Consider the following 15,544-nt stretch of genomic DNA (forward strand, 5'->3'; position numbering starts at 1 on the left):
ACTTTTGTACGGAATGGAAATCATTTGCATTTAGTGTTTACAAATAGGTATTATATAACTATCTTACTTATTCAACGCAAATTTTACATTATTTTGTCAGAAAATAATTTGCTGTTGTAAGAAGAAATTTACTATAAAATTGAGAAAAAAACCTGGTGCAATGCTAACCTGTCTTTTTCACATTTTAAGCTAAATCAGTAAAGTCTTTTAATTGTTTTAAAGTATTATACAGGAACTTAAAACTAAATTAATCAAACAAGTTTAACTTAAAAAATATTTTTGCTCAGCGGGCCACATTTACGTGGTCGCGGGCCGCAAAATTTTCTTTCGCGGGCCGCATTCCATTCAAAAAAATAACGTGCTGGCGGGCCGAAAATTTATCCTTCGCGGACAGCAGTTTGCCGACCCCTGGTTTAGATCAAGGTTTCCAAAAGTGTGTCATGACAGATATTCAGGGGGCCATGAGGTCATTATTTGAAACTTACACTAGATATTATTGAGTTGCAGATGAAAAGCAAAAAAAAGGTCTTAGGGGTTTTTTGAGTAATCTTGTTGGAGGGGGCCATAGCTTTTTTAATTTCTTTAAAAGGGGCCTTATGAAAAAAGTTTGGAAAACCCTGGTTTAGGTGGGAGATTAATTTTTGCAATGAATATTTGTACTGTACAATAATTGATAATCACTTTAAAGTGTTTTTTCTATTTTTTTGTATAACTTTTGTATCATTGTTTAGCAAAGTGCAACTCATTTCAAACCTACAGCTGATGATTAAAAACAATTTTATTGTTTTTATGAAACGAATGTTCTGGTTTTTTTCAAATCGAATTTTCTTAATAAATTATATATCTATATTGTGATAGTTATTTTATAACAATAATTTGTTTCTATCTTTCTTATATTGAGCTATGTACTAGATGAGCTTTTTAACGAGATAGTTTTAGATTGAGAATATTTGTGTTATTCTATTATTATGGTATACAGCATTTTTATGACAATGTTTCAGGTTCTGCAATGGTAAGAGAACGCAGGTTAAGATTTCACAGACAAGATGATGTAAAAAGTGACGAATGTTTATCTATTACCAGTTAGTTTACTTTAATTTATCATTTGACTGTAGTTATTTGTTTTTACCAAATAAGACTTTATTTAAATAACTACAAAAATGGTTTTAACATTTTTATAGCTAATATTTAAATATTTATTGATGATCGTTTTAAGTTTTAACTTAACCTTAGATATATAAAGAAATCTGTTCTAAAATTAGTTGAATATTTTTTTCTTAACTTCTTTGATATAATCTAAACTACACAGTTATTATAAATTTAAATTGTGCAGAGGCTCAAGAATTTTTTAGTGGCCAATATCACAAAAATACATAGTGCAGAATTTAATACGAATTCGAGAAAGTTTCACAAAGGCTTTTCTTTATTTTATGTAATTTTTATAAACTTTTCAATATTTTATATAATTTTTTCAAAAAAAAAAAAGAAGAAATGTTTCCGTGAAACTTTATTAAAATCGCCTTAAGTTCTGCAAAATATGTTTTAGTGGTAATTGCTTCATACAAAACAAATTCAAGCTAAAATAAGGTGGAGGTCGCATTTTTATGGTCCCATGCAGTTTACATTCGGGTTCTTTCAGAAAGAAAAAAAAAAACTCTGTAAATTTTTCTTTTTCAAATCTGCTAAAATTTTGCACAATAGTTTTTTGTTATATTTGTCAAATATATTTTTTCCTACTTGAAAACTTAAAGTTCGGACTTTTTATAAGCACCCTAATAGTTATAGTAGTTTTGTAAAAAAATGTTATTTACCTAACATACTCTTGTGAACAGGATTTTTTTTCAGTGCACAGCTTTTAAAAAGTTTGTCACTGGTTTATGCAACAAATTAAAAATGAAGCCAGGGTGGCTACTAAATCTGGAACCCTGGAAAAACTTAAATTTGAGAAATTGAAAAAAAACTGGCAAAACCTGAAATTTTGAACAGAAATAACTAAAAAACCTGGAACAATTTTTACATTTTAAGTGAGAAAATTTCGTATTCACACAAAAAATCTATCATATAGATACATTTTTATCTATCATAATCTATCGTCTATCATAATCTATATCTATGATAATCTACAATATACATGAATTTTTTTTGTCATCACTAAATTTTTTTTAAACACATTTAAAAGTATCTTTGCGGTACCTTTTCAATGTTGTTATACTACTTAACACAGTTTTTTACCTTAAACTTAATTAGAACCAAAAACGTGTACTTTCAAAAATTTAAAAGAAATTCAGAAAACCTGGAAGAAATTTCTCAAAAATCTGTGGCCATCCTGTAAAATAATTAAACGTTTTTTTGTTAGTCATAAGTTAAAGTTGTATATTTAAACCATGAATTATTATAGGGCATTCTTCGGCCGAAGAATTCGACCACATTAATAAAACTAAAAGAAAAAAACGTAAGAAGCATAAAAGACATAAAATAATTAAAAGTGTTTCTAATGATCAGTCTTCTGCGATTGAAATATCAAAAAAGAAAAGTTCTAGAAAAAAATCAATGAAAGGTACTTATTTTGATAAAAATTAGTTTTTTTTATTCTGTTTAATATTTAAGTACTTACAAAGCTCCATGAAAAACTCCGTGAAACTATATAGTTTAACACAGAGAAACGTATGTCACTTTAATAAAGCAAATACTTTTCAAATTGTTGTTATTGTGATTTTCCAATAAACCTGTTTTGTTTGAATCTCTTTTAACAAACGTGTTAGCAATTAATAATTTTGAACAGCAATATATATATATATACATATATATTAATAGTTTTTTTTTTAAAGTTATAGTCGATAGTGCTTGACAAATTGAAATTGAGCTAAATTTATTGTTTTTCTAATAAAACTTTTCCAAACTTTTCAAAGTGCATAAATTCTTAAACTAACAAGATCAGCGTATTTTTCAAACTTAACTTACTGTAAGAAAACCTTCATGATTACTACGTTGTAGTTCATTTAAGTTAATATAATAATTTTCAAATTCTAAATTTCTGATAAACATTGTTTATAAACTTTAGCTTTACTGTTGTTTATGAGCTTATATATCTCATATACGAAACGGTCTTATAAACCTATTGTTTTTATATAATCATATAATAAATATATACTTAATTTAATTCAAAAAGTAAAAGTTGTTTTTCTCGAATAACATTTTTGTTAAAGCAGCTATTGTACGACAAATAGTCTAGTAAAAATAATGGTGCAACTTAAAACCTTTTAGTTAACAGTATTAAAATTATATTTTAAGCAGAAGTTCTTATAAAAACAATCTTAAAAACTCATTGAAGTGTATGTTTTTATTTTGTATAGAAATTGCTGAGGATGTCTTGAAAACGTTAAAAAAAGGTGAAAAAGTTGTCAGTTCTAGGTCAAAGACTAAGAATCCTATAATTACCTTAGATAAGGTTGGATCGCAAAAGTCTTATGGTCGCAAAAGTCTTTCAATTGGAGAAAAGTCCTCGCAGAACTTACCATTATTAGTTGTTGATGGTTACATTTGTTTGACTATTAGTAATCTTAAAGTTTTTTTTACTAAAGGGCATGGGGGGGGGTTCAACATTTTTTTACTAAACTTAAGATTGGTCAAAGTATAAACTATATGTCAAATTTATAAAATATAGAAGAATTAGTTAGTTTTTGAGAAATAGGTGTTTTTATAAAAAATTCTATACGAACGTATAGACCGCAATTTTTTTATAGTCAATTTTCTCGGAAGTTTGAAAAATTCACTAAAAATATATTTTTTCTATTTTTTTAGCTAGAGACCTAAAATTTTTAGGAAAAGTTTTTTTAATTTATAAAACTGTGAATGTTGCGATTTAAAAAAATATTTTAAAACTGATATTTTAGATTATAAAAAATATGTGGTTTTTTTTGGGTAGGTGTCGAATATGCAAAAAGAGACAGTTTTTCACGAAGGGTCACTTTTGCATGGCGTCAATTTTACACAAGGGGTCACTTTTGCACAAAGAAACTTTTGGAGGAAGATACTTTTGAAATTTCTTAAACTTTTTTATAGGATTTGATTTTTTATTATTACTATCACTCACTGTAACCCCTTACCCTCGGTCGGTAACTTTCTTTCTACTTTTTTTGTTGGCTCATTATTTTATTTCTATTGATTAATTATTTTATTATTTTTTATTTTTACTATTACTGTTACTCCTAGACCTTAGCCTCGTTCAGTAACTTTTTTTTTGTTTTTAAAAATTTGTTTTTGTTTTTTTTATTTTCTTGTTTTTTTCTTAATAAGTTTTATTAGTTTTGTTTGTTTTATTTTTATTCTCATCGTTACCCCTAACCCTTACCCTCGGTCAGTAAATTATTTTTCTTCTCTTTTGTTTATCTATTAGTTTATCTCTTTGTTAGTTTTCTAGTTTTATTCTTAATTTTTTTTTTAATTTTATCGTTGTATTTATTTTTTACTCTTGTGCTAAAATGATCCTTCGTGCAAAAGTGACCCTCCGTACAAAAATGTCTTCGTGAAAAAGTGTCCCTTCGTGCAAAAATGTCTTTGTGCATATTTGACCTGTTTCCGGTTTGTTTAATATATTTTTTTATATTTCAAAGTTATAAAAATACTCTTTTGAATTGATTTAGATAGTAGTAGTGAACTTTATGTGAAAATTTGAAGAAGATAGGTCAATAAATGAAGGAGAAGAAATATTTTTAGTGAAAAAGTCCTTTTTCGCGTTTTTGGTTTGCGCCTTCCATATGAACCTATTAAACTTGCCGGCTTTGATCACTTATATCTCAAAAGTTGCTTTTAATTTTTTAACCGGCTAAAAATTTTTGATAGCTCAGTTAAAACTCTACAAAGTAAGATCAACTCGTAAAAAACAAGTTGGACCTCCCCTATGTCCTTAATAGATTTAATTTGCATATTTAGTAGCAATAACTATATACTAGTTTTTAACAAACGTTTTAATTAATAAGCATAACTGAACTATTATTGAATTTATACAAAATTTTAAAGTTCGAACTGTAGTAGAAAAAAGTTTGCAAAATCAAATAATAAAATGTGTGTACAAAAAGTTTCATATGTTTTTAAGAACGTTAAATCAGGGTTGTCAAAAAACCTTGAATTTGACAATTTAGGCAAAAAGAAACCTTGAATAACCTGAAATTTTGAACAAAAATCACTAAAACACCTGGATACACCTGAAGTTTTAAACTATTTTTTACATTTAGAGTAATGAAATTTCGTTAAAATACGAGAAATCTATCAATTTTTTTTTGTATCAATAGTTTTACACTATCTTTTCCTTATTGTAATACTATTTAAGTCAGTTTTTTACCTCCAATTAATTTTTTTACTAAAAATTATTCAAAAAACTTATTAAAAAAGTATTTTGAAGAATTTCAGCATACCTGCAGAAAAAATTTCAAAGAACCTTTGGCAACTCTGTATAATAAAGTTTTGATTGTTTTTTTTTGAATGACATATACATTTTTAGAAATCAAAACACCAAATCAGCATAAAGTCATCAGCAATCATGGTTAGTCTATATCTAGTTTCTGCACTCTTTAAAGCAGCTATTCTTAAGCTAAATTTACCCCTGGGGGTAAATTAACTTGTATTAGGGGTAAATTTTCGTTATTACAAGTTTTTAAAATCAATGATTTTAATTGTTATTTTAATTTATAAGTTAATGTGTAACTGTAATTTTTTTAAAATTAAATAAACTCTTTAAATTTTACTATTTTTTAGATTTAATAACCTTTAAGTTCAAAAAATCTATCATTTTTCCTCAAATTAAATAATATTTTGTATATTGAGGGTAAATTTGGTAATAATCTTCCAAAAAGGAGTAAAAAACGAAAAAAAGATTAAGAACCGCTGCTTTAAAGCATATGTTGTCCATATTGTTTTTGAATAATAGACTTTATGAATGAAAATTAGTCATCTTCATATAATTTCAATAGCATGCAATACCAAAAAGTATTACACCTATCTTAAACGCAAGAATGTAACCTAGTTAGAAAAAAGTTGTAATATTTTTAGATAATGTAAAATTTAGAGAATTTTTTCTTAATGTTCTTTGCTTCATGTCTTACTAATTCTTAATTATATTAAATTTAAACACAAATATTTCCTGTCGGCAAACATAAATAAGTTATATTTGAAAAATCTTTTAATAAAAGTATGCGATGCCAAAATTATAACAGTTTTAGTAACAAAATAGAATACTTTTGTCTTGGTTTCCTTTTTTTAAAAACTCAAAAAGCCACACATAGTCCATCAGAATTGTTTAAAAATTGAAATAAGTATAACTTTGTTAGAAGAACACTAAAAAAAGATATAACATTAAATTTCATACCAGTTGCATTTAATTTAATATTTCAACTACCTAAAACACACTCATATTTATATAAGAGGAGAGTTTCACTATTTTACCCTAAGTATGTATAAGGTTTGTTTGATATATTACTTTTTAGTCACAAATTTATTAAAATGTTATTGTATGAAAATACTTAAGGTCTATTTTTATTGCTTTATCATATTTTTATAATGTATAATATTATTTTGATTAAATGTTTTTGAACATTATGTCTTTGTATTTAATTAAAGTTTTTATGAAAGATTTTAACAAAATATTTAAAATGCAGAAGTATTTGTATCGAGGTCAACTCCACATGTGCTAAATCGTTATTTTGAAAGAAATACTAAAAAGTCTCAAGGAAAAAGTAAGTTTTTATAGTCGAACACTTAAAAGAAAAAATGAATAGTATGCTTTTTAAGTTTTATTTAGTATAAAAATTTCTGGATTTTGTATTTTTGATTTTTATTATTAATTTAAAGTAACTTTAGTTCCTTTAACTATTTGTTATACTAAATTTATAATTTCAAAAAGGAAAACTTTTTAACTCTATTAACCATTTTTACTCTGTGAAGTTGTCTAACTAGCATAAAAAAGTTAAAATTGACAGTTTAATTTTTCTTACTAAATCTAGATTTCCTTGGATTAAATAACGAGCAATCGCCTCTAAAACCTTCAATATCCATGCCATTATACGACGAAATAGATGCTAGAAGAGATTCTGTTCCGCTGGTGTACACAGGTCTTTTTCAGCCTCTATTATAACCTGTAAAACTTTCATATTTAAAATTGAAAGTTTATTTATATGTTAATCAAGTATTTGAATTAGTGTTTTTATATAATTAGATATTTGTAAAAAATAATATTTAGGTGTATATAATTTGTCACCATTAAGTTATACTTTTTTTATTTATAAAGAGTGATCAAAAAATATATGTTTATATACAGTCCAAGATGAAAAACCTGTAAAAAGACGGACCTATCACAATAAAAAAAGTTTCGATGTTGCTAAAGAAGATTTGAAAAATGTTTTCTTAGCTGCAAATAAAGCCAGCAATGATCAAAATCTAATGATAGAAGCTAAATCTTGGCGAAAAAAGTCTGTAGAACTTAGAAGTGAGATATAACCTCTTTTTTTTTTTTCAAATTGTAGACTTCTGTTATTAAACGACCAAATTCTAACAGAGCAAATAAGATCTCTACAGGCACTACAAAACAGTCACGAAAAAAAAGAAAGTCATTTGAAAATATATGGTGGTGTAATACAGTCTGTCGAAGCTGGTAATAGAAGCTTTATATAAAAATTTAAATTTAAAATAGTTGGTCTAAAGTTAGTTCTTCTAATAATTTAATGTAATAGTTAAAATAATTAGATTTTGTTATTACAAAAACTATATTTTTGAAGTAAGTTTGATATTAAAGATGTTACTAACATTTTTATGCTACTAGTATATGTGTTTGCAAACAATATTCTTACTTAGTTTTTACCTATAAAGTTTATACAAATTATTTTAGTTGTTATAAAGATAAGATATTAATTTGGTTGTAGTTAAAAATATAAGCTCTCTCTTTATATACTCGAAAAAAAAAGAATTTTTTTAACTACGTTTTATATCAAAACTTTCAAGTTTATCTAAATCAGCGGTTCTTAACCTTTTTTTTTCACAATTTACCCTTTTATAAATGGTTATTACTAAATCAACCCCTAACAGAATAAATTTTTATTAGTTTTGATAAAACAGGATTTTATTAAAGCTTCAGCTTGTTAAATTTACAAAAAGTTGTAATAAATTTAAAGAGTTTAATTAACATTTAAAAATTACAGTTGAAAACTATTTTTTCAAATGAAAAAGACAATAAATAAACATTAATTTACATAACTTGTAATAAAGAAAATTTTCCCCCCCAAACCAAAAGAGTTTATCCCTAGGGGTAAGTTTACCCCATGTTAAGAATTACTGATCTAAATATTTAATTTACAGAAAAAGAGTACAGTGATTTTCAAGCAAGCATATTGGATTTATTACAAGGTGAAAGTACTGTATCTTTGAGTTAGTCGATATTTGTTTTTAAAGGGTTTTTTCTTTTGATTGTTTAAAATTGGTAGGAGTCTAAAATCAAGAAGGATCAAATATGCACGAAGACATTTTTGCACCGGTTAAAAAATTAATAATTATTTGATTTTATTGACATAATTAATTATTTTTTTTTTATACTATCACTATTACCCCTAATACTCACCCTCGGTCGGTAAATATATTTTTTTTTATAATTTATTTTTTATTCTCTTGATTTTAATAGTTTAATTAATAATTTTTGTTAATTATTTTTGTTTATTACTGTTACCCCTAACCCATACTCTCGGTCAGTAACTTTCTTTTTAAAATTTTTGTTTGTTTATTTGTTTTATATTTTTTCTACTTTTTTTATTTTTAATATTTTCTTATTTTCACTGTTACCACTAACCCTTACCCTCGATCAGTAACTTTTTTTTTTTTTTTAATTTTTATTGATATATGTTTTGTTTTTTTATTTATCTAATTTATTTATCAATTTTTCGTGCAAAAGTGTCTTTGTGCTAAAATTCCCCGTCAAGCAAAAGTCTTCCTTCGTGCATATTTGACTCGTTCCTTCAAAATAATTCTAATAAATTTTTGAACTAAGTTGTTTTTAAAACTAAAACTTAAATTGTATTAAATTCCACAACCTAATTCTTTGTAGTTAACTATAGAAAAATTCATCTTCAACTAAAATTTTAGTTAAAAAATTTTAAAACTTTATTTTGAAACAATTAAATTCAATAGTTCTATTTTCGGAATGGTTTTTGTTGTATTCAACAACCATTTCAAACATAAAATAACTATATTTTTATTTAAAATACTTTAATATTAAAAGATTTCGAGTTTTACACGAATTCTTTGACAAAGTTAAATAATATGTAAAAATGTTTGGAATAATATTAAAATTGATACAAAGTTATAAGAAAACAAGCAGTTTAAACTAAAATTTTTAAATAAAATAATTTAAATATGTAATAAATTAAGTTATCTTTCTATTTGCAACTATTTGTGTGTTTAACTTCGGTTTTTCTTTTACGGTTAGCATCGATTATAAGCTATAAAGCTATAAACCTTGAAAAAACAATTTTATTAGTTCGTACAACTTATACGGACTGAAATATTGTTTTTTGAAACCAATGAAATGAACAACTTAACTTTCAAACCAAAAAATATTGATGAAAATCCATCGATCAATGTTCGTATTTTACAACTATCTATTTAGGAAGTTATTTGTTAAGAAATCAAAAACCAATAAAAACTGTTTTAAAAAAACACAATGTTTAATTTATACCAGCATACCCCACTAAAAATTGATATAACTACTCTAATATTATAGCAAGTATTTAGAAATGTTTGATGTAAATGTCATATTCAAGTTATCTGCTCTGTAGACCAAAGCATCTCCTACATTGAAGAGACATTGCGTCAAATGTTTCGAAGATTTGCTGATTATAAAGAAAAAGACACTATTTTTGAGCATGAATGTATACCGTGTCAAAACTCAATCAATATTTTCTTAATTTAATATTATTGTTTGAATAATTCTAAATTTCTTACGAGATGTGCTTGAGGTGAGCTCTATAGCTTATAACAGGGTTGCCAAAAAACCTGGAATCCTGGAAAACCTTGAATATTGAACAAAAGTCCTGGAAAAACCTGGAATTTTAAGCAATTTTACATGTATAATAATGAGATTTTGATATACAAAAAATCTATAATTTACAATAGAATATAATTGTATCATTTATTTATTTTTATTACAAAACACATTACAGTATATTTTTATACTATATAAGACATTTTTAACCTTAAATTTAGTTTTGTACAAAAAAAAAACTGTTCATTCAAAAACCTGGAAAAAATGTTCAAAAAATCTTAGGCAACCCTGTTAGAATCGATGTTATTAGTAAAAAAAAATTAACACACGAGTAGCTGCATATAGAAAAATAGGTTTATTGACGATAAATTATTTTTGAAATGAATTTTATACTGGTTGCATTTTTATAGCCTTTTATACTTACGTCATAAACAGTTTAAAATTTTATATTCTTCCAAACAATCTACATTTCATTTAATCTTGAGCAACAGTCTGAGTACAATTCGAAAAGCTATTTAAAAAATATTATTTTTATTAGGGTGAAAGTTTTAGCGATTTTAAGTTGCAAATGGTTTTGAAAGACTTTTTGTTTTTAAGAATGTAATGTATTTCTTGTCTTAAAAGTTAAATTTTATAAACAGTTAGTGTTTTTAACTTTTTTCTTAGGCATATAGTTATAGGGCCTGATTTTTTTATGAAAAGATTCTGATTAAAATATTTATGCGTTTTTGTTTTTTGCAGTGTTATGCAACTTGTTTTATTATTTTGGTTGTTATTTTTAATATATATTTAACAGTCAAAGAAAGCGAGAGTAGAAACAGCTACGATACGGTAAATGTTAATACAAGGGAGATGGGAAGTAAAGAGCTGATAAATAATTTTAGTGGTACGTAACAAAATTAAATGAACTGTTTATTAAAATAATCTGCATACCAGGAATTAAATAAAAAAATTACTACCTTTTGTAGTTTTGTTTTACAAATACACTTGTGAAAAGTTGTAAATATAATAAAAAGTACAATTACAAAAAAATTATTTCAACCCCTAAGTAAATAAAGAAAATAAGTATATTTCATGTATGTTTTTTAATAAAACTAAGTGAATTATCTAGCTTACTCCCAAGTACGTAAAAAAAAGTTTATTATAAGTAATTAAAGTTTGGTACTGTATATAGTATTAGCATTAAGTTAATATACTTACTAAAAATATACCATTGAATTTAGTAAATGATATAAATAAAAAAGCTACTTTATTTAAACAAAACAAACATATTTACTGACTGAATTCCTAAACTTCAAAATATGTAATAAACTTAAATAACAGTTTTAGATAAGAAAATAATCGAGTTAAAAAAGAAATGGGCGGTCGAGCAAAGCTCGACAGAAAAAAAGCGAAAAAGTAAGAAAAGAAGGCGCAAGAGTAGTTTCATCAGGATCAATAGGACCTACGCAAAATTGAGCAAGCCGGAGTATTATGTGCAGAAGTATAAGAAGCTTTACAGAAATTTGCAGAAGCAAATGGTGAAAAAGGTTGCCCATATGGCAGTGAAGTACGACTTAAAAGCGTTTGTAGAACATAATGATAAAGGGGAAAAGAAAAATACTTACCCAACAGCAAAAAAGAGTTTTAATAGAGGCAGTTTGCGTTTTTGATTAAGACCATTTACAGATATTTTTTGTTAAGAAAGTTCTTGGTAGTTGTTCTTTGATATATGTTTCAAGAGGTTAATGTTATGTTAGTTATAAGTTCAGAAATACAGCTTAGTTTTTACGATAAATATAGCAAAAAAATAACTTGTGCATTTTTTACAGATGCAACCCAAAGATCATTTCGTAAACTTTCTATGATATCATCGTTTCGTAGTAGAAGCAATGACGGTAAGAAAAATATTATAAATTAAAATATTTAAAAAAATTACAATATATTTCTATTTAACAGATACTTATTTTTAAACAAATTTTTTAAGTTAAGTTCAATCAAGCCAAAAAACCTGGAATCATAGAAAAACCTGGAATTTGAGAAATTTTGAAAAAATAAAAACTTGAAGAACCTGGTGTTGAACAAAAATCGCTTAAAATCTCGAAAATAATAAAATTCTTAAAAACATGAAAAATGTATTAAACATAATATAGTTTTTTTGTATCATTAAGAGTTATATTTATCAAAAAAACACTTAAAGTATCATTACAGTATCTTTCCAATATATTTATACTATCTAAGACAGTTTTTTACCTTAAATTTGATTTTATACTAAAAATGTAAAAAAAAACTTGTACTTTCAAAAACGCGGAAGAAATCAGAAAATCTGAGAAATATTTATAAAGAACCTTTTGGCAACCTTGTTCATTACAAAAAATATGCTAAAATTTTAATTTTAGAAAAGTTACTAATGCTCACCAAGGACAAAGCTTGATAGTAGTTTTTACTAAATTCTGAAAAAAAATATATACTCAAAACTTATTGTTAAGTCTGAATGAATAATCTTATACCAAGTATTTTTTTATACTATACTATATTTATCTTAAATTTTGATGTTGGCTTCCACATACCTTGTTAGGGATGAACTTTAGAAATATAAATTTAAAGTTGTAGTCAACAAAACTAATTGCGCAATTATTCAAATTTTGATTTATTGTAAATTATATCCTTAATTTTCTTTTTTTCTAAATATCATAATCTTATTAATTAAACCGTCTGTAATAGTTTTTATCTTCAAATTTTTTAAAATTTACGTGTGAAAAAGAAGTTTTAAGCTCACTAAAGTATGATTTTTTTGATGTTTTTATATTTTCTCTATTGAATATATATTTCTAAAATGCTTTTTACTATCATAATCTTAAAGATTATAACTTAATATACAATTTTCATTTTCTTGAATTTTTTTTTTGAGGTCTAACCCCTTAAAGTTATTATAACAATTTCAATATTCGTAGTCTGAATTGGCCTGAACTAGTAAATTTAGTTAAATTTTGATTTTTAGAAAAATAATTTAAACTCTTTTTTAGATATAAATTATTACTTTTTATTTGATTTTTGGAGTTATATTTTTTAAAGAACACTTACTTTGTATAAAAATGTTGTTTTATAAATATTATTTTTAATTTTTCAATATTATTTTAACATTTTTGTATTTATTTTTATCTTAAAGCTCTATTGAAAAAGACTTTGAAACTATTATTTTAGCTCTAGTTATACTTTTTTTAACTTTTTTGTAGATATTTATTGAGCTACTGTTGAGTTGTTTAAACTTTTGTAATGCGTTTAGTTGAACAATAAACCCTTTAGTTAACTAAAAACTAATAAGTATCTTTAAAATTAATTAAATATAAATTAAGTATTAGCGCTGTAGGGGAGCTGCTTCTACTATAAGTCTTTAAAGTTAGTATGTAGCTAATAAGGTATTAAAAGTTAAACACAGGAAAACAAGCAAAATTTTATTAAGTAAAATTTACTTACTTTTGCAACAAGTTTAGTTTGCAACAAGTATTGTTTTTTATACAACCTACTGTACTTCGTTTACATAACTTTTTTTTTTAATTTTTAGTACTAAGTATTCCGATTTTGTAATTTTTATTACTATGCAAGTTATTAACAGTTACTCGATCTTCCATAAACTTCTCACTCACAAGAGATCCCCTGGATGGCAAGAAGCTGTCCGAAAACGTTAAATTACCACCGGTGGACGCAAGCAAGGGTTTGTGGGTGCTGCCGGAACAAAATAAAGCGAGTTCAGAAAAGGAGGCAGAGGTGCAAAAGAGGCAGAAAAAAGTTGCTCGGTGGCTCTCCGAAAAAATAAATGGACTTGTCAAGAAAAAGTTTGTCACAGTTTTTTTTTAGAATAAAACCAAGTAATTCTTTAAAACTTTAAATTTTTGAAAATTATCCTAAAAGTATCCACATTGATAACATTTTAAATTAAATATAGATAGGATAAATACAGTTAAAGTGATCCTTAACGTTTTAGAAGAAGTTTTGTTTCTATATCATGCAATTTAATTGTTTATCTTAAATTTGATAACTTTAAGTTCATGTTGTTATAATTAAAAAATTTAAATAAGGAAACAATCTAGTGAATTTAAGAATGACAACTAGTCATATAAGTTTCAAAAAAGAAAATATGCTTCAGTGCTGTATACTAACTAATTCAGGGTTGCCACTCGGTCAGGAAAAGTCAGGAAATCAGGAAAAGTCAGGAAAAATTTAAAAAAATCACAAAAGTCAGGAAAAGTCAGGAAAAAATGGGGGGTTTTGAAAAAAAGTCAGGAAAAGTCAGGAAATTTGATAAAATTTAAAAAATAAAGTCAGATTTTGTCAGTTTAAATTTACAAAATTCCTTGTTTTCCATAGTCTTCAAATGGTAAAAATCAATTAAAAGACCTTTAAAGTCAGAAAAAAATTCCAAAATTTTCCTAGAAATTTACAAAAATATTTAATTTTATTTCCAATGCCTTCATCTGGTATAAATTAGAAAAATATTCTTTATAAAATTGCAATAATTTTATATTAACATATTAAACAAGTACCCTACTTGAACAAGCAGATTTTGTAAGATTTTTAGTATTGATGGTCTTTAGCAAGGACACTTCCATAGTGAAACTGTGGTATATACACAAAAGTTTATCTAGCATAATTTTAGAATCAAAGTGTTTTTTGTTTAAGTAAATAATTGAGTTCTTTATAACTAAGCAGTTAGTTTAGTATTTTATGTAACAAGTTAATGTGTATACTTTACATCTTTATATTTTTGAAAAATATATAGATGACAAAGTTCCTTATATGTCGTTAGTTTATCTAGATACATTCATGCTAGTAAATGCTAAAAATTTGTGTCTTTTTTCAGACAAGCTGTGTTTTTAAGGTAATAATACAAGTATTTTGCTGATAGAGCTGTTTATTACAAACATCAATCATACACAGATGGTTTAAGTGATGTACTGGAAGTTTGATGATAGAATTCAGCAAAAAACTGTTGTTTTTAACCTGTATTTAAATTAGATTGAAAGTTTTATATAGTTTCAAGTGTTAGATTATGTATTTTAGATTAAGTTTAATTTAAGAGTTTGATTTAGAAAAGTCAGGAAAATTTTGGTAAAAAGTCAGGAAAAAGTCAGGAAAAGTCAGGAAATTTTTCTCAGCTAGATGAGTGGCAACCATGCTAATTAATAGTGTGTCAGATTTATAGTTGAAATGTTTTTTATAAAAATAGTTTTTGTATTTTGTTATGTTCTATTTTACAGTTCTGAAAAAAATTAATCGAAAGATATTTTATGATAAATTTTAAAAGTTCTTTAATGATAAGTAGTTATTTAATGATTTTTGTAATATACAAGTGAATATATTGATGGTATTAAAATAATTAATTTTTTTAATATAATTATAATTACAATATTAAATAAATATATCTTTCTTGGTTGAGTTTATTCACAAACTAATTACAAGAATGATAAAGTCTGTAATACAAAACATAGTTAAACTAGGTAAATACTTATACAAATATTTATTTTTTTAAGGTCTTTTTTTATG

At 25.1% G+C, this 15,544-nt stretch overlaps 1 protein-coding gene across 5 annotated transcripts in view; it reads left to right on the top strand.

Moving 5' to 3' along the window:
• Positions 1–15,544, top strand: part of LOC145835821 (uncharacterized) — a 57,108-nt gene that overhangs the window by 19,494 nt on the left and 22,070 nt on the right. For 4 of the 5 annotated variants that reach the window (XR_014369867.1, XM_082943549.1, XM_082943547.1 and 1 more), the window contains 13 exons: positions 1,002–1,082; positions 2,399–2,557; positions 3,354–3,533; positions 5,501–5,542; positions 6,654–6,731; positions 6,999–7,106; positions 7,313–7,480; positions 7,550–7,645; positions 8,347–8,415; positions 10,818–10,907; positions 11,345–11,656; positions 11,833–11,898; positions 13,617–13,836. Coding sequence is in view for 4 of the 5 variants with exons in the window: in XM_082943549.1 (XP_082799675.1) it covers positions 1,002–1,082; positions 2,399–2,557; positions 3,354–3,533; positions 5,501–5,542; positions 6,654–6,731; positions 6,999–7,106; positions 7,313–7,480; positions 7,550–7,645; positions 8,347–8,415; positions 10,818–10,907; positions 11,345–11,656; positions 11,833–11,898; positions 13,617–13,836 (1,669 nt within the window). In the remaining variant the exon portion in view is untranslated. The remainder of the gene's footprint in view (positions 1–1,001; positions 1,083–2,398; positions 2,558–3,353; positions 3,534–5,500; positions 5,543–6,653; positions 6,732–6,998; positions 7,107–7,312; positions 7,481–7,549; positions 7,646–8,346; positions 8,416–10,817; positions 10,908–11,344; positions 11,657–11,832; positions 11,899–13,616; positions 13,837–15,544) is intronic. The other variant, XM_082943550.1, reaches the window with a different exon arrangement.

Source organism: Thalia democratica, chromosome 5, assembly GCF_965202585.1.
Source record: "Thalia democratica chromosome 5, ktThaDemo2.hap1.1, whole genome shotgun sequence".
Lineage (NCBI taxonomy): Eukaryota > Metazoa > Chordata > Thaliacea > Salpida > Salpidae > Thalia > Thalia democratica.